Source organism: Corythoichthys intestinalis, chromosome 15 (genome assembly GCF_030265065.1).
Source record: "Corythoichthys intestinalis isolate RoL2023-P3 chromosome 15, ASM3026506v1, whole genome shotgun sequence".
Classification (NCBI taxonomy): Eukaryota; Metazoa; Chordata; class Actinopteri; order Syngnathiformes; family Syngnathidae; genus Corythoichthys; species Corythoichthys intestinalis.
Window position 1 is genome coordinate 21,866,147 of NC_080409.1, and position 24,806 is coordinate 21,890,952.

The following is a 24,806-nucleotide window of genomic DNA, read 5'->3' on the forward strand; positions in this document are numbered from 1 at the left end:
AGGAAATTACGTAGTTGATACTCTAAATGTGTGTGTGTGTCCTGGCACTGATGATGGGGCCCTAAGTGATATCTTTTCATGGGGCCCAAAATCCCTGGCAGCGCCCCTGAGCAGCACTACTTGACTCAGTCATTTACAAAGAACACAGCATAGTCAGCCATTGTGGGGAAGAAGAGACTCTACTGAACAAGTAGACCAAATTTAGCAGCTCAGCACCTAAAAAAAGATGAATCCTTTGTTAAAAACAAAAATGTTCACCTAACTAGCTTTGCATTTTACCAGTCAAATCAAAACGCAAAACCCATGTTTCAATTAATTTTTTTATTTTACATGAAATATACATCTGTGTTTGAAATTCATATACAAACAATAATTTAGGCATAAAAAAGTTAACTAACACAAACAAATTGGAGTTTTTACATAACAGAGCGTTATTAAGAGAACAATGGACAATGGGTTAACCGATTACAAGTAAATAATCGTAGGACATGTTTGACACGTACCAGGACTGCATACCGATAATCCATCATAATTATGACGGAAATGTACAAATTATGTGACAAAATACCAAAAATGGTGGGAGCTAAAAGTAGAAATGTATAAGAACACCCAGTGTGAAACGATGCAATTTCAGCATTGTAATTTATTTCCTCTGCTTTGCAGTGGATTTAAGGCAGTCCATAAGGCAGAAGGTGATTCATGTGCTACAAATAAGTATTCTATTACCGGATATTTACAATCTAGTAACATAAAATGACTTGGAATTAAAAATTCACATCACTGTGTGGCACTGATCGCTGGCATCTTCTTATTTTAAATAACACTCGAGATTGTGTGCTCAAGTGCATGTGCAAAAGGCAGGAGGTGAGCAAATAAAGGCATCGGATAGGACTTTCTGACACACACACACACACACACACACGTCATGAGAGTATCGATCTGCAGCGTGTTAACATAGCTGGCAGTCGTTTGCAGTGCTAAAGTCATTTGTGTCAGTGCGAGCCCCCAAAAGCAAACAAGTAGCAAGGCCATGTCCTCAGCTGAGGTGTTTGTGGCTGTCGATGGGCTTTCAAGCAATATTTACTCGACAAATACAACATAGTAAAAGGGAGTCTGCAGGAAAAAAAACACTGTTCATTTTTCATTCATATTTACCATCTTTAGCACCACAAAAACAATAACGTAGTCAATTATGTTCCTTACAGATTTGCCGTGGTTTACAGCAGGCCTATATCACTCAATGATGAACCCTTCACAAAGGCTGATATGTACAGTCAAAAAAAAAAAAAAATCTCAGACTATTTATCAGACTCAGAAAACGAGACAACAGGGAGAACAAAAAGGGTTTGGCTCAGGTTAAGATAAAACATCTGCACTGGAAAGGACTTTGCTCTGTGCTCATTTCATGGCATTGTGCAAGAGACACTCACGTAGCTACAGACTACTAGACAACTACAACGCCTATTATTTTAAATATTTTAAAAACGCCAATATGGCGTATGTGAGAGCTAATATGTTTGAACATATACAGAATTATTTACAAGAAATGGTGAGGAACAGATTTGTGCAGAATTTGGATAAGCAATCCCTGATGACTATCTCTTACATACAGTAACTACATAAAATTTGAGCAGGTGAAGCCTCGAGTCAATATCGACTGAGGATATAAAATGGCTTCTTATCCAAAATGACAGGGAATTTTCATTTGTTTCAAGAAAAAAATCCAAACATTCATTTGAAGGCAAAGAACATTCACTTGGCCCAACATTTATCCTTTTCCTAACCCAGCAGTGCAAAGGGATTACAAGTCTTTTCAGTTCACATTCAAACAACTTACAAAAGCATCACCCTTCAAAACAGGCAGTGTTAACTGAGTGCACAGCAACTAAGGTTCCGTGTTGTCTTCCTTTGCATACTCCTCTACAAGGGTCTCATATGAGTGGCTGTGTTCTGAAACGTCACTGGTAAAAACTGAGACATCGGACTCAGAACTCTGTTCATCCTTGGAGACGGTTTCAATGTTTTCATCACATGTAGTTATCGATAGTTTCGCTTTGGAATCATCGTCATCCTCCTCTAGATTATTGCCAAGAAAGTTTTCCTCGTCAATGAAAGTAATATTCGCATTTTGAAAAGTAAGCGAATGGTATTCTTTAGAATCCCATGTCCTTCGAGCAGTTCTCCCGCATTCTCCCATACCGCTGCCCTCCTGTTCTACATCTTTGTCAAGCTGGTTTTCACAGAGTTGCCCCTGGTCAAGTTCGACGTTCCTGTCCCCATGATCATCTGTTAGCAGCAAACCATTGTCAGAGCCAAGAAGGTAGTTTTTGGACTTGGAAAAGGCAACAGTCACACGGTCACTAAAGCTATATCTTCTCTTCTGCCGTGGTGAACGGTCTAAACTGAGGATGGTGGGACCGTTAAACATAGGAGTATCATTGCAGCTCTTGGAGCGAGTCATGTCTTTTGCTTTGGCCTTGGCTTTTTGGATGGCGTTCCCTGCGCTGGCATGGAGTTTTTCATCACTTTTAGTGCCAATCTGCTTGATCAAGTCATTGTAGCCTTCCTGCTTCTTGGACAGGAAGCTGAAGATGTTGACATCATTAGGAGTGGGTGGCAAACGAAGTGAAGCTTTGTGGGACTCCTTATAGTGCCGCAACTCATCGAGGGATAGCTTCCGCAGCTTGCGCCGTTTCTTTAGTGCTTTGTGAGCCTCGATCACCATTCGCACTTTCCAGTTGAAGAACAAAGAAAGCCAAGCCAGCCCCAGATAAATCCAAACCTCCACAAAGTATCGGTATAGTGTGGGGTACTCTTTGGAGGGCTCCACACCTAAAAGAATATTGAAGAAACAATAAGTTCGTTCAGCAAGAATACTGTAATAAAACAAAAACCATAATGAAATTAGAAAAGATGGGCCTCAGTGCCTAGTAAGCCTCTCATACTTTTTTTTTTTTGGTAAGCCTTACTCCTCTTTGTGCAATGCAATATTTTGCAATGGCAAAACAAAGTATTTAGTAATGTTCGTTTCTGTGTAAAGACCAGTGAAAATGTAATACAGGATTGTGATTATGACCTGGTAATTACAAGCCAATTACCTTCCTCGGCTTGTAATGATGTTAACACGCTAAACTGACAAATAGCTACAAATACATTATATTGGTTTAAGCATGATTAAAGGGTTTTACTGATTTACAACAGTAAAAAAACACTACTTCTTAACAGCGTTGTTTTCACTAAAAATAGAGTTGAGCAGGCCTGTGGTTTGAGGTGGAATGTTTTAAAGGAAAGTTATGACTGAGTAGAGCTTCTCAGGTTGGTCGAGTTTTAACAGTGCATGCAGGAGAATATGTAACATCTGTTAAAAAGCCTACATCATCATAAAGTGGACATAAAACATTAACATCAGCCAGCGGACACTGTATATCATTTACATTTCATTGTTAAAAGCAAATTCAAGTGTTTTTCTTTCAAACATACCTGCAACCAAGTCACCAAATCCAATTGTGGTTAAGGTGACAAATGAGAAGTACAAGCCTTCAATATACGTCCAACCTTCCTGAGACATGAACACAAAAGGTGGAAGGAATAAATGAAATAGCACTCCCCAGAGGAGAAAAATTGCCGTACAGGTAAACTGAGCCTTTCTCTGAAATGGAAAAACAAAATGTTTGTTTAGGTGAGGTTTTGGAATAGAGATGTCTAGTCTTTGCATTAATACAATGAATCAAAGAAGTTACCAGTGAAAATCCTCTCTTGGTTAGAAATTGACCAAAGTGCTTGGCTCTTCCACCAAAGAACTTCCCAAGCTCGCTGATCCACGTAAGGCACAAAGGCACACCAAATAGACCATAGAAGATGCAAAACACACGACCTTCTGATGTTTTGGGAGCAATGTTTCCATATCCTTAAAGATAAAGATAACAAGAGATCATTCAACTGAATTTCACTTAGAACCAGAAGTCATTTTCTCAAGAACATAATGGGAAAACAAAGTTTCTCTGACGAATTTGACAACCAGTAAAACTAGCTACCTATAGTAGTTATGACTGTGGCAGCAAAGATGACAGCATTTGGCCAGTTCCAGTTGTTGAAAGTCTTGTCTCCAGTTATAGTGACTCCTTGGCCAGCAGCATTGGAAACTATCTAGAGAAAAACATGAGAAAAAAAATTGTGTTAAGGATTTTTTTTTCATCAATGCAATGTTTTGTTTTTGTTTTTTACACAGAAAAATATATGTTTTATGGGTGAGCTTATATTTTCTCCACCACATACTTCCTGTAAAAATGTTTACATACAGCAGCCATGTCATTACAGATAAGTCAAATTGATGGTACGGCACATTTAGCTTCAAATAATCATTCTAACCACTGCTTACAAACAGGAAAGAGAGTCCAACATCCCTTGCCAGAATTTAAAGGGATCCTCGAATAAAAGACTTGTAGTTCTTAAAAGATTAAAATTATTAGGATTTAAAATAATTGATATTGAAACCCCTCTTGATGTTTTTTTTGTTATACAATTTGTAAAATTAGTTTAAGTAGTAGGTCACCATTGTTGTTGACGTCACATGGTTATGCTGCCGGGCTTCTAGAGTATGACTCTAGCGACATAAACATGTAATCTGTTCAACCCTTTCAATTTGAACCCAAGAGGAACATTAATGAGCATGACAGCACTGTCGATATTTCACATGATGAGCAGCAATAGCAAAGTGAACAGGAAAGACGGGATGAGACGAGAGTAGGAAAAAAAAAACGGTGTTCTGCCAAAATGTGCTATAATGGCGAAACGTCCAACAAGAGGCGAATTTGACACCCAAAAAAAAAAAAAAAAAAAAAAAAAAGAGCAAAGAAATTACGCACACAATCTCACAAATCATCTTTATCTGTTCCTGTCCCTGTGTGATTATCTCAATCTTTCTCCTTTCTCTGTCTGAGACCGAGATGAAGCCGGCTCCATTTCCTTGGTCATGTAAAATATGTGTAGCTCATTGATTTACATAGCACAGGGAACAGTCAATGCGTGACGATTAGGCAGGAAAATCAGAAGTCACGTCTGCTCATTACTGCACAACACCAGTATTTGACAATCGACTTTCATAAACAGGACGAGTTTGAAGTACAGCGCTCTTGAATTGCCACTCATTGTTCATCGTGAGTTAGCTCTCTGTGTCCCAGGGTGTTAAGCTGTCTGATGCCAAACCGAGGCTTTTCGTAGCAGCCAAGTCGGCAACAATACATTGGCGGGCATTGCTGTACATATCCGTGAAGACCGTCTTTTACCCCTTTCCCACTGAAACTAGTGGGTCAGCGCGCGTTTTTTTCAAGCTGATGCAACCCACTAGCAATTGGCATTTGGCACCTTTCCCTATGACAAAAAAAGCCGTCTTTTTTTTTTTTTTCCCACCCGTCTAACCCCCACCCCTCCTCAGCCGTGCGTAAGGTTACGTGACGTCACCACGCTAAGATGCGTGTCGATAAATGCAACCGAATTCATTCAGTTCAAGGAAGTAAACAATGCAGAGCAAAATGGAAGCCTCCTTTCCATTTGAGTTCTCTGTTTGCATGCTTATTACTGCCCTCAAAATGGTCGAAAGGCAGCAAAGGATCAACACTGCTTGTGCTGAGGCAACGTAGGCGACGTGAATTCTCCTTCTTCTATTAGCTTTGTTGTGAGCATCGACGTGACTATGGTTGTGGGGCGTGTTAAATGGGAGGCGACTGGCACGTTGTTATGACGCATCATGTAAGAGCCTACGTCACCGCGTAGATTAGGGTGTTGACTGTTGACCGGGGGTTTTGCTTTCACACTGCATGATGATCAGAGCCGAGGTGATTTTAACGCGGGTCGCTTAGCGGGTTGATTGACACGGGTCAAGGCGGGTCGCTGCAGCTTTCCCACTGCCACCAAAAGCCGATTGTTAGTAGGTTGACACGGGTTTTTTGACCAGTGGGAAAGGGATATAAGTTAAATATGTACGAGAGGGGATAGCGTATCAACAAACCCAAAATGCTGCCACACAACGGATCTGTACGACGTTGAAGTCGGCAAGGCACCTCCTTAAGCTTCTGTTTTTCTTCATGAGCAATGATCCTCGTGCGCTACGGCTCCCGTACTTCAGGCAGTTTGGGGGAGGAGTGGAGGGGGGGGGCTGCTAGCAGGGAGGAGCCTTCTCATAGCTGTTTTTTACAAGGCAAAGATGTGCCGGACATTATAGCGAGAGAGACCACTAAAGTTCGGAAAATACATTTTGTGAGCTTTTTCAATTGGATCGAATGCTTTTGCGTATTGAATCGAAGAGGGCGTAGCAAACAGTTAAATATAAAACAGAGTATTAATGCATCCTTAATATGGCGTGGCTCAGTGGTAGAGTAGTTGTCCCCCAACACAGAGGTAGTGGGTTCGATTCTCTGTCCTGATGAGCTTGCCTAAGTATCCTTGAGCAATATGCTGAACCCCACATTGCTCCTGGTGCTGAGTCACCAGTAGGTAGGTGGCGATGTAGTGTAAAGCGCTTTGAGCGCCTTGAAAGGTGGAAAAGCGCTATACAAGTAAACACCATTTACCAAACACCATTTATTTATTAAATGTCTCACAACGGCTATTTTGTCTCCTTCCGGAAAATATTGAATATTGTTTAAAATTTTCTCCACATTACACATTGGAAAAATGAAATTGTATCTTTTAGCTTTATTAAACACGATTCTTCTGCTAGGATGCACTTGATAAAGGTCTTGTGCTATATAGGATAACATAACATTTTACATCAAATGCCACTGGAAATGGTATAATTTTTCCAGACAATGTAAGTTGTAACTAACCCTGTACCTCACATTACTGTTACAATGCTGTATTGTGGGAAGGTTTTCACCCTCAATGTATGGAGTATAGAATGGAGTGACCTCAGTTCTTTGCAACAGTTAAACTGTTTTCCCATATGGTTACACAAATGTTCTGTCTGGTCATGAGCAGTAAGTGTTGATAAGGCCATTGAGATAAGACTTTCAAGGAAAATTAACCACTAGAGATGTCATGGATCCTGAAGTACAACACAGAGCTAAAGTACCACAGCCTTCACTGGAACAATCAAATGTCACTTCGAGTGAAGAAAGCAAGTCCCTAAATCAAGTTGATCGCATTCTTTGATGCAATTCTACATAGCGTCATTTGATTGGTTCGGTATGCTAGAAAAGGCAAGAATGCTTTACCATGACAATACTCCTGCTCACAATGTTCTAAGCATCTGACAGTTAAGCCCTTTTCACACACTTATCCAGGGAAATTCCCGTGTAAGGTGACGTGGGATTTACCCGCGTCAGTGCATTCGCGCACAAAAAGATGTCCCGAGAATGAAGCGGGTTGGAGCTTTTACAGACTTGACCCGTGTTGCCCACTAGCGCTCTCTGTGCTAGGAGGGCTGCTAGCGCGATTTTATAACCCGGATATTAAGTCATTTTTGGTCGGCATCGGCTGTCACAATGTTGGTCAAATCGTATTTTGTTCCAGGGGGAGCGTTCCCGATGTCACTGCAGCCAATTTAAGCTCAAGACTGTATTTAAGCTAGAGGTAAGATCGGGCCTAAAAAATCCAGCCCGATCCGACCGGGTCCGCGGGTATTAAAGCCCGACCAGGCCTGAGCCCGATCAATTAACTTAATTTGCAGGCCCGAGCCCGAACCCCCCCCCCCCCCCGACATTTTCTATTTTAATTGTAGGGCCGAGACCGGAAAAATAAAGAACCCCCCCCCCCCCCCCCCCCCCCGAAATTCTATGTTTTATTTGTGAGGACTCAGGAGAAGGAGGAAAGAGAAGGGCTGTGCCAGTCAGACCTGGACAAAGCACTGTTTGCTGCTTGGGAAAACTGACTGGTTGCGTTTTGTGTGATCACATTTGTGACAAAGCCTGTGCATGAAAGCCTGTCTTTTGTAACGAACTCTCAGTTGGCAGAAAAAAAAACCCGCAAGTTTTTTCTCAATGTTTAAATAGTCTACATATTTTTATGATCATTATAAATGTATTTACACAATGAAAAAACACTGGAAAAGTTTAATATAAATAAACAGATACGGTTTTGCAGACTCGAAGAGGGGAAGATTAAAAAGAGGGCGGATGGCACGGTCTGGCTCTGCAATGACCATACAGCGCCTTCTCTTTTTTTATCAAAATAATTAATTTTGTAAAAAGTATTTCTTAGTTTAACATCCATACATCGTTTCAGTATACACATATATTTTTTAAAATTTGTGAGAGAACCCCAGCCCGGCCAGACACCGAAAGTAATAACTGATATTTTAATTTCGTTATCTTTTCAGTTTAATTTAGCCATTTCCAGCTTGCTATATTTATAATCGCGATGTTTGTTGGCCACTTTTAGTCTTACTGCGAACAGGGAGGAAGTGACGATCGGCCCACCATGATATTTAAGTCATCAGCCATCGTTCTGTGACCCGGGAATTTTACGCCTGCTTTCACGCACACTGCTTCCCGCGAAAGCCTCGGACATGATGCTAGGACGCGACCAGTGAAATGTCAGCGTAATCTCCGTGTCAGTCGACACGGGAAATTGTTAACGGTTAAGTCCCGCAATATTCCCGGTGTTTCGGAGTATGTGAAAGGGGCTTCATTTGCAGAGAACATTGTTGTGCTGAAGCAACCTCCATACAGACTTGACCTTGCTCCCCCTTTCCCAAGCTCAAGGGAGTCATAAACAGAATTTGTTCTGAAAAGATGGGCGACATCAAGGCGGATGGTAACAACAAAGGTTCCCAGATGGATTCGTCTTGGAGTTCATGAAGGTGATGCAAAGTGGCTGCTAGTTTTTCAGTCTTTGAACTTTTCTGACACAGCTGATATGAATGGTTGTAGACCACCTATGGTAGTTCGAAGACATCCTTTATCTCAGGGGTCGCCAAACTATTCCACATTCGGCCGCAGTGGGTGCAGGATTTCTTCCCAACAAAACAGGATGACACCTTTGCACCAATCTCGTGTCTTACAAGTGTAATCAGTTTATTGTAGTCAGGTGCTGATTGTTTTAGCAGAAACCTCATTGGTTAAACGGTCGGTGCTCGATTGGTAGGAACAAAAACCAGGACCCACAGCGGCCCTTTAGGACCGGTTTGGACACCCCTACTTTGCCTTGTTCCAGTGGGAAGGGCATGAATTGCATCTATTCAATTTTATCTTCCAGATAAAAAGGTGCTGAATTTCACGAAAGACAAAACGCTGATTCACAGGAGTACGATAGGGGCAAAGTACATCCTTTCGAATATGGAAGACAGAGGTCGTCATACTCTCAAAAGTCATAATACAACTTGCATGTGTAAAACAGCAATTTATACCATCTCGCTCTCCTGCAGTAATTTAAGATACCAAGCACTCAAACCTACGTAAAACAATAAATAGATAAGTGATCAAGCTTTAGAATACACTAGTCAGACACGACGACTGACAACAATCCCCACATGATGGCTGTGCTTCTAATTATGCTAAGGGGCAGCCTGCATTGATGCTTCGGCTGTAAAGCTGGCGATGCTGTTACATCACTGCTACGCAAAATTACTGGAAATGCAGTATGAAAATTTACTTACAGTAAGTTACAGCTTGAGCTCAGCAGAACAGCTATGAAGGGAGTTGTCGAACTCGCTTGTCCAAGGCGTTTCCTCAAAGCTGATTGTTGGGAGAACTTGAGTTCCAATCAAATCAACTAGCAATAATAATGACGGATGCGTTTCATTGCACTCCATGTGATAATCGTGGAGTCTGGGCCATAGTGATGACTGGACAGTTTCTTCAAGGTGCCCCTACCACGCACCAGGTTACAAGAGTAGGGCAAGGTGACCAGACCATTGCTACACCCAAGCCCAATAAACTTTCAATCAACAGAAATTCACACATAATTGCCCAAACAATCCATGAATGGACGTCCTCAACAGTATTAGTTTAGTTCCGATTCAACTGTTAAAATTTATATTCATTTTCCATACCAATTTCAAAGCTGATTCGAGTCACCACCACTTCATGCTCAGCTCGAATAGACATTTACAAAATCAAAAATACTCAACTACAAATGCTTTTTAATCACTCACAAGTCACAGACAACGGACGTGATGATACATTTGTTAACATACACCCCTATACAAGCTACAATCATTAATGGAGGCCATTTCAAACAAGCAACTCTACATGACTTGTTTTGCTTCCTCTGGCACTCCATGTCACAAGGGTTACTGTGACACAAATCAAAGGACTAACAAGAATTTGTAATATAAAACACTGATTAGAGTTCACAAAGCGCTACATTGATGAAAATGGTTGTGGCTAGAGGTATGGCGATATTGGTATTGAAAAAAAAGAGGTTAACTGTACTCTGACTATAATTGCGAATAAAGGGCTCCTTAATAACATTGAAGATGTGAAACCATCACTAACTTGCAGGTTTAGCAATCTGCGTCAGCCATTCTGATTTTTTTTTTTAAATGTAAAAACCACAATGACAAACTTCCAACTGTTATCTCGCAGCTGTCAACAGAGCATGGCACTTCATTCAGAGGTATTTTTCCACTTCCAGCATATAACTATGAAGCAGCCAAGAAGCAACAGCTGCATATGGGCTACAAACAATGAAGTTACTTTTGCTTTTTCATAGAACTTTGTATTAATGTATGGTTCATAGGTGGGTAGATTAAATAATGGAAAGGAAATGTTAGATGTTCATCAGTCTGTATGTACTACTGATAATCCTGGCAAGACACAACAGAATAGCAACATAAGATCTGGAAAATCTAAGTGGTGGGTTAGTATTTCTTGAACAAATACATACAAAGAAAAAAATACTGCTGAACATTACGTCTTTTACATTAAGCACACAAAAAAACAGGCCTACTACTCCATAAACACATTTTCAAATTGCTGCTTTATAGCCCCCTTGTTTAACATTTATGAGATTACCAGACTGGGCCAATTAACTCCATACACACAGTAGCTGTGCCTCCTTGTAAATCCTTTGTTGAGTCGATAAAAATTTAAATAGTTAAAGCAGCATGCAACATGAGTAACAGCTGTGCTACATCCGTCTATCCGATAGTGCAAGGAATTGACATGTGCCGATTACCGGTTTCAAGGTATACCGTGGAATGAAAATGTCAAGGTTCCTAAACCGCAAAAAATTTCCGTCATACCGTCCCTAAGTTATTAGCTAATTTTTATGTCCCAAAAATTCATGAGGAAATCCCTCGCTTTCAGCTGTAAGGCTTAACCCTCCCTCACCTATTGTTGCTCAGTGTTAGTGAGTCTGCTGTGCTACACAATGGCTGGAGGACGTGAAACTCCTGAACTTTCCCCCCCCCCAACGAAGAAAACGAAATCGGCGGTATTGGAATACTTCGGCTACAGAAAAGTTACAGACGGCCGCGGTTTAGAGGAGGAGGGCCAAACGACATGTAAAACATGGGTGGCTGCCGAGGTGGCAATACCTCCAATATGATTTAGTCTTTATACAAAATTAAAGGTTAGTAAGCTTTGTCATGAACGTTTCCCACCAGCTACGAGAGTCAACTTGAGTGTGTTTAGTGTCTCTAGCGGTGTTTTTTTTTTCCACTCTGGCAACTGTCTGTGTTGAGAAAGAGTGTGTGTATAATGTAAACATGATACAAGTCATAAACCCGTGGTTTTTATGGAAAATAATTCAATTATTTTTGTTCTGATGGTAATAATGTTGAGCTGTGGCTGTGGGTTTAGGCTCACCTAAAGGACTGCATTTATTTTGATTTAATCTAGAATATTTCGGTAATTCTTTTGTTATTTTTTAATTTATTTTAAATTAACATTACACTTATGTTCCAATTTGATGAAAGGTTTTGAAAAATAAAATTAGAATCTCATACCGGCACATGCCTAGCAAGGAATGAATGAGATTAACTAATGCCTCTTTCCCACTGAAACTAGTGGGTCAACGCGTGTTTTTCCAAGCCAATTCAACCCACTAGCAAATGGCATTTGGCACCTTTCCCATTGACAAAAAAAAGCTGTGTCTTTTTTTTTTTTAACCCGTCTAACCCCCCACCCCTCCTCAGCCCTGCTTGAGGCTACGTGACGTCGCCACGCTAAGATGCGCGTCGACAAGTGCGACCGAATTCATTCAGTTCAAGAAAGTAAACATTGCAGAGCATCATGGAAGCCTCCTTTCTCCACGGATGGAAAGGAGCTGGCAGGTCTCATCATCTTTCCAATGGTGGGACATGTTGTTCAATGTGGTGCGCTACTGGCTCCTTCTTCTACTAGCTTTGTTGTGAGCATTGACGTAACCACGGTTGTGTGGCGTGTTAAATGGCAGGCGACTGGCACGTTGTTATGACGCATCACATAAGAGCCTACGTCACCACTTAGATTAGGGTGTTGACTGTTGACCCGGGGTTTTGCTTTCACACTGCATGACGATCAGAGCCGAGGTGATTGACACGGGCGGGTCACTTGGCGGGTTGATTGACACGGGCGGGTCGCTGCATCTTTCTCACTGCCACCAGAAGCCGATTGTTAGTGGGTTGACATGGGTTTTTTGACCAGTGGGAAAGGGGTATAATAGTGGTTCATCCTTGAAATGGAAAATTCTATTAGTGTACCATTTCCAATGAAATCTAGACATTTCACGGTAGGAACAATCAACCAAAACATGTATTTTGTATTTCTATTTAATTAGGATCCCCATTACCTGACGAACACATCCTGTACTCTTTCTGGGGTCCACACAAAACATAAACAGACACTGCAGATACTGCCTTTTATCTGACCAAAACTCAGAGTGTAACGTTTTTCAATATAAATTGTAGTTTAACTCATTCAATGTCATTGACTAGTAAAGGGTCAATGACTGAATATGAAAAATAATCTTTAAGCAGTCAGAGCAATCTAGATGATTGCATTTGACTGGTGCAGAGAGGTAAATTTCTCCACTTGAAACATGTGCCGTATGTTGTCATAGACAACTGTTTTTGCATTCTTGCATATTGCCTATTTTGTGCGATAGATAATTAAGGTCAAATCAGATATTTGTTAGAGGCAAACAAATGCATGAAAAGAGAATGAAAGAATATGATTGAAAGTCAGGCCTCACTATTTCAAGCCACGTAGTTTCAAATGCACCGTAGGCATGTGACAAAGTTAGCTCGAAGAAAACAGTGTGCTACTTCATTCACTGTATAAAGTTTCACTCTGACCACAGGCCATGTTTGACAAAAATGAGACGGTAGCATTGATAAACACATCAAGTGTTTACAGGCTCCATTTAGCCTTGCAAACGTGATCAAGCAGTCATGTGCGCAAAGACTACTGTATACAAGCACTTTTAAGGTCAGTATGAAAAGGGTGGATAAAGTCAGTGTTGCCTTCAAGCGTTTAAAAAAAAAAAAAAAAAATCAGGGATTGCATCATGAAAGGTGATTCATTAAAGTTTGTTGAGAAATTCTCAATCATTTCATAGAACCAACCCTATGTTCTCTTTTCTTGGAAAATCTTTTTTCATTTCATTTTTGGTTCTCAATCATCTATGTGAAAAAGAAATGCACATTATGTCCTCCAAGTATCAAGTGTGTGCTCTATTCAGCCATTATATTGCGGACTTCATAGCTGGATTTATTAGACACTAGGCCTATTGTTTATCTCAATGTATTTGTTAAAAAAAAACACTGTTGAAATGGCTAAATATAATAATCAATTCTCTTATTGTTTTAACACGAAAGCTGCACTGTGCACCTGGTGCATAAGGATTCACGCAACTATCAGGATGCTTGCATAATGATCATTTATTTGCGAAAGATAACCAACAACACCCTTGTCTCACTGGACTTTATGACAGCTGCTTAGGAGCCTACATAGACAGGACCATAAAGCTTAACCACTGCTGTTAATGGTATACTTGTAAAGAAGACTAACTTTTACAAGTGGTGCCTTTTCTTCTTAAGCATGCTCATATTTTCTTTTAATTGTTAACTAGATTAGCAAAGTTTCCACTATAAGAGAAATGCAAATATATAAATATGTATAGTGATTGGCTGGCAACCAGCCCAGGGTGGACCTATTGAGCAAAACGAATGAACATACGGTAATTCACACTCAATTACACAAACAAAATCAGATTCCACATGCCTCTGCAACAGGTGTCTGCTGAGGTACTATGCGATTTCATGTCAAGAAATGTACCAGAAACACAAAGCGATTATTATTTTTTTCACAGCCGCCTTAAATTACATTTCATAAATCTTCACACCTTAAATATTCCCCATGAATTGAGGCCTTTGTGAGGATTAGGCCCTTATTCAAGTGAAATGAATGGGGGGAGGTTCCTGAGTATATCCTTTTCAGCCCCCCAAACAGAAAAAGCAGATGCAAAGAAAAAGGGGGATGGGTAAAGTAATAAATCTCCCGAATACTTATGTAGGCCTGTACTGGGGAACACGTTGAGACATGCTTTTTTTCTGTCTCAAAATGCCAACAACAAAATAGTGAAACAAAATTCAAAACAAAAAAGAAATTGCTAGAGAAACAAGGATGAGAACAGTGGAAACACATGATGGGAAAAACACCTGTTGAATAGGAATGTTAACTTCTAGTGCATTCACAGGAGGGAGCGGGTGAAACCACAGGTCACTCATTCTCACTTTACTAGTCAAGCGGTTGTGGCATTGGCAATGTCGGACAATCCAATAGAACAACATGTACCGCACATTTTTAAAGCTGAGATTGCACAGAGCAACTTCCCTAAGCACCCATGAAAAAAAAAAAAAAAAAACGCTGACCCATGCACATATGTATACTACCCCCCCCCCCCCCCCCCACACACACACACACACACAGACACAAGCACTATCTGGTTTAAAAGAGTAAAACATGGACATAAGACAATTATTACATTGGCATCGATACAAGCGCCACATTAGTGGTAACATACTGTACGCATACACAATTCTCTCTTTTTGAAGGGAACTTCGACACATAGCACTTGTAGGCTCTTATAAGCCACAACTGTTCTTTTTTTTACTAAAATGTTATTAGAAACACATAAAATATTGCCATTGATTTAAAAATCTATAATATTTAGTACATGTTTTGACCCACGGAGGGTGCAATGTTTTATGCACGCAATGGACACTCGGGGTGATGATGTAGATCGTCACTGTCACTCGACGAATACTACTGGGTTACTGCAATTCCTTCTACACGGCGAGATGTCAAACACATGCGCTCATCAATTAAAAGCGGTGATTACTTACAATTAGGGCTGTCAAACGATTAAAATTTTTAATTGAGTTAATTACAGCTTAAAAATGAATTAATTGTAATTAATTGCAAATAATCGCAATTCAAACCATCTATAAAATATGCCATATTTTTCTGTAAATTATTGTTGGAATGGAAAGATAAGACACAAGATAGATATATACATTCAACATACGGTACATAAGGACTGTATTTGTTTATTATAACAATAAATTAACAAGATGGCATTAACATTATTAACATTCTGTTAAAGCGATCCATGGATAGAAAGACTTGTAGTTCTTAAAAGAAAAATGTTAGTACAAGTTATAGAAATTTTATATTAAAACCCCTCTTAATGTTTTCGTTTTAATAAAATTTGTAAAATTCTCAATCAAAAAATTAACTAGTAACCCGCCATTGTTGATGTCAATAATTACTTACACAATGCTCATGGGTGCTGAAGCCTATATAATCAGTCGCACCCAAGCGCCAGCAGAGGGCAGCAAAACGCCATAAAACACAATTAACAAGTGAGCGTTTCACTGTACAGTCATTTAAATCTGCCTGAGCGTGGTATCTGCATTAATTGCGTCAAATATTTTAACGTGATTAATTAAAAAAAAAAAATAACGCCCGTTAACGCGATAATTTTGACAGCCCTACTTACAATTTCCATTTTTATTGAGTCTTTTATTACCTTTTCATTGCCTCAAAAATACTTTTTGCATGTGTTTCCCTCTCATACTTTAAAGCAGGGGTGTCAAACTAATTCCACAAAAGGCCAAGTGGGTGCTGGATTTTGTTCCAACCGATACCGCGCAGACGGTTTAACTCGTGCTGTTAAGATTTATCGCGTTAACGGGCGGCAATTCATTTTCTTAATTAATCACGTTAAAATATTTAACGAATTTAACGCATGCGCGCAATGACCCACTCATGCATTGCCTCAAATAGATTACAACGACGCCATTTTTTTCGGATTCAGAAGGAACAGTGTGGTTTTCGTCCCGGCTGTGGAACAGTGGACCAGCTCTACACCCTCGGCAGGGTCCTCAAGGGTGCATGGGAGTTCGCCCAACCAGTCTACATGTGCTTTGTGGATTTGGAGAAGGCGTTCAACCGTGTGCCTAGGGGAGTCCTGTGGAGGGTGCTCCGGGAGTACGGGGTACCGAGCCCCTTGGTAAGGGCTGTTCGGTCCCTGTACGACCGGTGTCAGAGTCTGGTCCGCATTGCCGGCAGTAAGTCGAATTCGTTCCCAGTGAGGATTGGACTCCGCCAAGGCTGCCCTATGTCACCGATTCTGTTCATAATTTTTATGGACAGAATTTCTAGGCGCAGCCGAAGCGTTGAGGGTGTCCGGTTTGGTGGCCTCAGCATTGCATCTCTGCTTTTTGCAGATGATGTGGTGCTGTTGGCTTCATCAAGCCGTGACCTCCAACTCTCACTGGAGCGGTTCGCAGCCGAGTGTGAAGCGGTTGGGATGAAGATCAGCACCTCCAAATCTGAAACCATGGTCCTAAACCGGAAAAGGGTGGCATGCCCTCACCGGGTCGGGGATGAGATCCTGCCCCAAGTGGAGGAGTTCAAGTATCTTGGGGTCTTGTTCACGAGTGACGGTAGGAGGGAGCGGGAGATTGCCGGTCGATCGGTGCAGCGTCTGCAGTGATGCGGACTCTGCACCGGTCCGTTGTGGTGAAGAAGGAGCTGAGCCAAAAGGCGAAGCTCTCGATTTACCGGTCGATCTACGTTCCTACCCTCACCTATGGTCACGAGCTGTGGGTCGTGACCGAAAGAACAAGATCCCGGATACAAGCGGCCGAAATGAGTTTCCTCCGCAGGGTGTCCGGGCTCTCCCTTAGAGATAGGGTGAGAAGCTCAGTCATCCAGGAGGGGCTTGGTGTCAAGTCGCTACTCCTCCGCATTGAGAGGAGCCAGTTGAGGTGGCTCGGGCATCTGGTTCGGATGCCTCATGGACGCCTCCCTGGAGAGGTGTTCCGGGCATGTCCCACCGGCGGGAGGCCAGGACACGCTGGAGAGAGTATGTCGCTCGGCTGGCCTAGGAATGCCTTGGAATCCCGCCGGAGGAGCTGGCTGAAGTGGCTGGGGAGAGGGAAGTCTGGGCTTCCCTGCTAAAGCTGCTGCCCCCGCGAACCGACCCGGACTGAGCGGAAGATGATGGATGGATGGATGGATGGATGGATGGATGGATGGATGGATGGATGGATGGATGGATGGATGGATGGATGGATGGATGGATGGCATTTTTTGCACATTTCAGAGCTAAGAGGCAGAGAACGGCAGTGGACAAAGGCGTTCATTGGACCGCGCTGTTTATTGGCAGAAGCTTCGGCAACTCCTTCACAACAAACATAAGTATCATTTAGTGAAGGCACAACAAAAATAACATTCCCATCGCTTGAAAAAATAATAATGTTCAAAAAAAGAAAAGCAGGCATTCCCAATCAAAATAACTGCAAAATACACATAAAACTTACTCAGACTTTGGTCAAACTCTATTCAAACATTTCGTTTAGCTCAACAAATACACTGGATGGCAATATTTAGTCACAATATACAAACTATCAGTGGTCTCGTATGTTGTGAAGCCAGCACTCAAAATGAACGTGAATCACAATAGCCGCAGCCTAAAAAATAAAAAAAAAACAGGGAGCTACGGCATCAGTCGCAAAACAAACAAAACACACTCATTGGCTTGATTTCTAAGTAATTTAAAACTCGCCATTGACACCTTGTGGTGTATTTCAATCACTATCTTACATAGTTAAAGACACTGTGGAAGAACGGCTGTGACGTCACCGCTCAGCGACGTCAACAATTGCGAGCTACTAGTTTGTTTGTTTTTTTGATTGAAAATTTTATTAAAGCGAAAACATTAAGGGTTTTAATATAAAATTACCATTACTTGTACTCACAATTATCTTTTAAGTCGTTCTATTCGTGGAACCCTTTAACAGAAAGAATGTTAATGTTAATGCCATCCTGTGGATTTATTGTTATAATAAATACAGTACTTATGTACAGTATGTTTAATGTATATATCCGGATTCTGTCTTATCTTTCCATTTCAACAATAATCTACAGAAAAATATGGCATATTTTAGAGAAGGTTTGAATTGCAATTAATTACGATTAATTAATTTTTAAGCTGTGATTAACGCGATTAAAAAATTGAATCGTTAGACAGCCCTAACTTTAACCAATGAATTTTATGCTGAAATAAACAGCACCTGACAGTTTAACTGATTACACATGTAAAAGATGTGATTGGTGAAAATGTGTCCTCTTCATTGGTTGGAAAGAAAACCTGCACCCACTCGGCCCTTTGTGGAATTGGTTTGCCACCTGTGCTTTAAAGCATTGTGTTTTTTTGCGGTAGCTTTAAAGCAGATTGTTGATCTGTTGACCACATTAGTCATGTAGTATATTTAAACACTCCTATTTAATATTAATAAGTTTAAGTATTTTCTTAAGGCATCTTTAGCATGTTCTGTCTGTATGCATTTAAACAAAACAAGCTGAAAGCGCACGGTAGTACTTTGGTTGTCAAATTTGCCTTTTGTAGGACGTTTCGCTGGTTTAGCACTTGCTTTTTTTCTTACTCTCGTCTCGTCTCATCCCATCTTTCCTGTTCATTTTGCTTTTGATGAGCGTTTTGTGATATATCGATAGTGCTGTCATGCTCAATAATGTTCCTCCTGTGTTCAAATTGAAAGGGTTAAACAGATGACATGTTTATGTCGCTAAAGTCACACTCTGGAAGCCCGGCAGCGGAAACATGTGACGTCACCACCCTGCGACTTGAACAACAATGGCGACCTACTGGTTAAACTAATTTTACAAATTGTTTAAAAACGAAAACATCAAGATGGGTTTCAATATCAAAATTATTTAAACTCATGATAACATTTATCTTTTAAGAACTACAAGTGTTTTTGTCTGTGGATCTCTTTAATCCATCTTCATACTGTTTGTATTAGTTACGCCTTGCAAATATTTAAGTATACAACTACTGTTCATACCATGTTAAGTCAAAAGTATTTTTAATGGTCAATTAATCAACAGCTAATCTTTAACATTAACAAAAAAAAACCTCTTTAATTTAAGAGCACCGTTTAACAAAATGGACAAAATCCTTTGTTTTCAGCCTCTCAATTGCACCGTTGAACTTAAGGTGGCCTCAGACTAGCTGCCCTCTGCATTAATCAGTGCGCAAGAATGAATCAGCTCTGTTTCCTAATGGTTGGTGAGTACATCATTTCCTCTAAATTACTGTAATCTTTGTTTGCTTGTCGTATACTTTTTTTTTTAATCACTTAAGTACGTAATTGTATGAAAAATAGAATTGATAAAAAGAATTTCACAACCAGATTTGAATCAAACAAAATGATTAATTGGAGTAATTAACAGAATCGATTGTGTGACAGCACTATATGCCAGTCCCTACGTGTGTCATTTATTTATTTATCTTAAAACACAAATCAATGACTAATCCAAGGTTTTGAAAAATTCCCCCTCTTTTTCAGTCACCGTCACCTTTTGTTTTGTTTTGTTTTTGAAAGTTGCTGGCTTTTGACATGCATACTGTTTAGAATATATATTGCAATATGTCAATACTCAAGCCCTGATGTTGTAAAAGCAAGCCCTGCAGTGTTAGTAACAATGAAAGTGCTGTTCCACAATTTGGCTTAGCAGAAGTAATTTTCCCTGTATTGAGTCACCACAATATGCAATTCATTTCTCGGCAGATTCACTTTACTCGATTAAACCCATCCAACACTCACGTGTCATTAATTTAACCGTTTATAAGGCACTCATTTAACTCATTGGTAGCCATTGACAGCTCTAGATGTCCTAACAAGAGAATTGTTTGCCTCTTGTTGGCTATGAGAAATCACGAATGCACCGTTTTGTGCCAGTCACTAGCTTTTAGATTTGAAATTACAAATTGCGATTATTTGCTGCCAGCCTCTCCCAGTCAAAATGAATTGGATGTCTAGCCCCGTAAATGGCGCTGAAAAAAGATGCGCATTCACAGCTGGTCTTCACAGTTTATATACTGTACTATGATTTTTAAAAGCAACTTTAAAGTGTATGTTTTTTTTTTTTTTTGAAGGCATGTTGCTTTTATTTGTATTTTTTTAGATTTAGAATGATATTATATTTTTAATATACATATACAAATGAATAAATAATACAATTATAATGAACTCATTACCTGCCACTGACAACGATAGGCGTCAAATTCATTTAAAAGGGGAGGACTCTCATTGCTATTAATGGCGCCATCCTTGATTGGGAGGGGTAAATGAATTGGACGTCACGTGCTGTTAAGGCCAGCCAAAATGCAAAAATATCCTCCATTGATATTAAGAGTAGTGCAAAATATGATTTATCCCATGAAAAGAAATTTCTGGTGACTAGTGGTCGTGCAAAAACAAATAACGGAGTATGGATACTTTAGCAAATACCGTAACTATCCTGATACTATTTCAGTATCGATACTTTAATATTTAAACATCTTTTACTTGTGTTTTTGCTTGCAAATAGATGCTAATTCAAGTTGAGAAAGTTAATTAAAATACATTTAATAACAAATAATAATAATAAAATAAAATGCATACAAATTTATGAATGATGCAAGTGAAAGACAGTTGACATTTATGATTAAAAAAAAAAAAAAAAGATTGCAGCTGCATTGGTCTGGAATTTCACCATTTTGCAACAAAAGGCTTCTTTATTAATAACAACAACAAAAATAAAACAAATATCATTGTGGTTTACAATACATGACCTAAAATGTCATGTTTATCGATAGACATCCTATGCATTTAAACTGTGAGGATTGGCGATGGATGCTCATCTGTCAGTGCCATTGACGGCGCTAGACGTCCAATGCATTTTGACTGGGAGGATGAGTATGAGTAATTAATAACAAAAAATAATGTAAATGCAATTGTGGTCTACATTACCCGAAATGTGATGTCCAAGAATGTGGACGACAGGTCTTTATAGGGTTAAGTTTTTTTTTTTTTTTTTTTAAATAACAAAAATAGTCACTTGCCCAATAAAGTGTGAGTGTGGGCCGAATGAGTGACGTATTACTCATACCTGCAATATTTTCTCCAAGTCTTTTTCCTTCAGACAGGGATAGTCCTTAAGTATTTTTTCCTTCTGGAGTCTATAGTGCTGTGCGGCCTTCTTCCAATTGGGCTCCTCCAGGACTTGAAAAATTGCTGCCCCGATGGACAGGTAGAAAATAATGGCAGAAGTCAACAAGGGGCCTTTATCCACCATACTGGTGTGCAGCAACTCAAAGTGGGGGAGAAGAGGAGGAAAGTAGGGAGGGGGAGGCTGACAGCGGCGCTAGTAAGAGTGCAACTCAAGCAGTCATTGTCGGTGAATGTTCCGAGTTTTCTTGCTCCACGCGAGGTTTTTATGGAGAGTCGAGGTGCGCTACAGGTGACAGCATTTGTCCTCGCGACATAGCCAAAGAGGCTCACACGGACGGGTAGCAAAATATTGCCTCCGACAGACAAAGTGCAGGCAGTCTGCTATTGTTTCCACGTGCCGCCGGAGAGATATAGTTGAAGCCGGAGTAGGGGAGTGGAGGACTTTGCAAGATCCGCCCAGAAAAGAGAGGAGGGAAAAGGCTAGACAGCGACCACGAGGAAGAGTGGAGGGTGTCAATTTCAACTTTGGTTTGTTGTCCTTTAATAAAAAAAAAAAAAAAAAAAAAAACTTCTCTGGTCTACTCTACAGGTGGCGCCTTAAAGATTGAGAAAGTCCAGACGGAGGTGGTTAAAGGGCATACGACAGGAGAAAAAAAGTCTTAAATAGCATTATTATGTGAATTAGAATCATATTTTGAGACGATTCGACTATATACAGCAATTTAGCAAAGCGCAGATGACGAGAAATTAGTCTTTTAATCTGCCGGTTAGCCACGCCTTATAGACCCCACTCACATGACGTCACAACCACGCCTCCGCGCCATATTGTCCGTCAGATCGTCGTGTTTATGCATTACCGCTACGTAAATTCCTCCTATTATGGCATGTTTTTCTGCTCGTTAACATTAATAATCATAATGGTGAAGGCGTGCGTGGCGGTTGGTTGCAGTAACAGAGAAGATAGACGGAGAGACAACGCATCCAATGAGTTTACAGTGTCTGAAAGCACCGGAGCTTCCATGAATTGCACTATAAATTGCACGACAAATTGAAACCATTGAGAATACGGATAAACAATGACGGACAATATGGCGGCCGGATACAGCGACACGTCATTCTGTGACGTTGGTGAGTAGCGTCTATAGACGTCACAGAATGACGTGTCGCTGTATAGACGTCTATAGACGTTGGTGAGTAGGGTCTATAGAGCCTACTCACCAACGTCACAGAATGACGTGTCGCTGTATCCGGCCGCCATATTGTCCGTCATTGTTTATCCGTATTCTCAATGGTTTCAATTTGTTGTGCAATTGATAGTGCAATTCATGGAAGCCCCGGTGCTTTCAGACGCTGTAAACTCATTGGATGCATTGCATAAAAGGCGTTATGTGGAAAAGCTTCAGTCTATCCATTCGCCAGATCCATATTTGATGCCTAAATCGATATTTTTCGACCCGCTGTCTTCGCCCTCTCTGCCTGACATCTGCTACCCTGATATCTACAACTATCTTGTCCACACAAAATCAGCCTATTCTCAGGAAAGTTTGAAAAACTTTAAGAGCAGCACTCTAAGCAACATTACCCCGTGTGACCCTTTACTTCCAATTTTCTAAAATGGCGACAATCAATTAAAAAAAAAGTTGACTGCGATGGCCGACGCTTCAAGGATAGGTGGATATTGGACTATTTCTTCAATAAAACACGCAACAACTGTGTTTGCCTCATTTGCAAAGAGACAGTCGCTGTTTTCAAAGAGTTCGATGTGACGCGATAATGATATTACCGAACAAGACACGCTGACATGTACGACAACATTACAGGGAAGATACGCAGCGAGAAATTATAGCAACTTGAAGCTAGTTTAATTTCACAGCAGCAGTATTTGGCAAGAGCCCGAGTGTCGAAAGAGAACGCCACATATGACGAGACTGTTGAAATTATGAATTAAAAAAAAATAATAAAGCAAATGTGACACACAGAAGGGCTTGCTAAAATTTGATTAAATATATTGTTCTATGTAAATCAGCCAAGGTAGCCCCCCGCATTTTTACCACACCAAATCTGGCCCCCTTTGCAAAAGGTTTGGACACACCTGTTTAACTGCATGATGATCCGTAGACGAGGCCAGCTTCTTTCACTTGGTACCAGCTAAATATTATTCAAAATGTAATGATGGTGGAAGAAATAAGCATCTTGAATTTGAAACTCTATGTTGTCGGCAATTAGCCTCGCAATGATCTTAATTGCGGTTGTCAACCCAAAACCCTTTAAATATATATTAAATGCATTTTACCAGATATAAAATGACTACTACATAATCTGTGGTAATCGTTTGGAGCCCAGTTTTCTCGTCGAATTGCAGCAGTCCATCTCGCTCTCCTCTCCGGGTCTCTCGGAATACGGTAGAACTTCAAGTCTCTCCGTCTATCTTCTCTGTTATTGCAACCAACCGCCACACACGCCTTCAGCATTTTGATTATTAATGTTAACAAGCAGAAAAACACGCCATAATAGGAGGAATTTACGTAGCGGTAATGCGTCAACACGACGAGTTGACGGACAATATGGCGCGGAGGCGTGGTTGTGACGTCATGTGAGTAGGGTCTATAGGGCTCTAGCGTCCCCAACAGGTGGATGACGTCAGCGGGTGACTGGGCTCATCGGTTTTACTATTCAGCCCATTGAGGGGGAATTATTCAGAAAGAGGAAAACGCGACCAAGAGAGCCACAAAATGTCATTGTTTCAGTCTTTCTACTCCAATATTTTTACAGGATATTCTTTTCATCCAAGTATTTTTCCCCAAAAGCAAAATAAATGGCTTGAGAAGGACCAGTCAGCCCGTCGAGGGGGAACTATTCACAACGAGGAAAACGTGACGAGAGCTGCAAAATGTCGTTGTTTTTGTCTCTTTACTTCAATATTTTTACAGGATATTCTTTTTATCCAAGTATTTTCCCCAATTGCTAAATAAATGGCATGGTCATGACAAATAACAGTCTTGTGCTAAATGGAATATGAAATAATAAAAATGCACTTATTCAGGACGACATGGCAAAATTACTCCATAATGGTCAAAACTGTCGACTTCACCTTTAATGTCGCACCTCCCGAACGATGTTTTATGACACCTAATTCGGGCATATTTAATTTCCCTTCCCCGGCTTCGGAGAATGTAAAGAAACCAAGAGGCGTGACAGTTAGCCGACATGCTAACCCGAACCGAGTGATATTTCAAAGTCTTCGAAGCGGAAAATCACACATAACTAGCCCGGATTATTCGACATGACGACTGGGTTGTTGATTGTCTTCGCGGATCGGCAAACCGCCCGGCGGAGAGCAATTTACAGCTCGTTCCCC

The 24,806-nt window shown here is 40.6% G+C and overlaps 1 protein-coding gene across 1 annotated transcript; it reads right to left on the minus strand.

Annotated features, from left to right (window-relative positions):
* Nucleotides 1-320: 320 nt before the first annotated feature.
* On the minus strand, nucleotides 321-21,893 carry kcnk5a (potassium channel, subfamily K, member 5a). The gene is made up of 5 exons (XM_057860180.1): nucleotides 21,387-21,893; nucleotides 4,035-4,146; nucleotides 3,741-3,907; nucleotides 3,481-3,649; nucleotides 321-2,832 (listed from the first exon to the last, which is right to left on the minus strand). The coding sequence occupies exons 1-5, from the start codon at nucleotides 21,570-21,572 to the stop codon at nucleotides 1,886-1,888; spliced, it is 1,581 nt and encodes a 526-aa protein (XP_057716163.1). The 5' UTR covers nucleotides 21,573-21,893; the 3' UTR covers nucleotides 321-1,885.
* Between the last annotated feature and the right edge of the window lie 2,913 nt (nucleotides 21,894-24,806).

Coding starts and splice junctions, on each gene's coding strand:
- kcnk5a (XM_057860180.1), bottom strand. CDS start 21,572: ATGGTGGATAAAGGCCCCTTGTTGACTTCTGCCATTATTTTCTACCTG. Junction 4,147..21,386: donor ACTTGGAGAAAATATTGCAG/GTATGAGTAATA, acceptor GTTTTTCTCTAG/ATAGTTTCCAATGCTGCTGG. Junction 3,650..3,740: donor CCAAGAGAGGATTTTCACTG/GTAACTTCTTTG, acceptor TTTCCATTTCAG/AGAAAGGCTCAGTTTACCTG.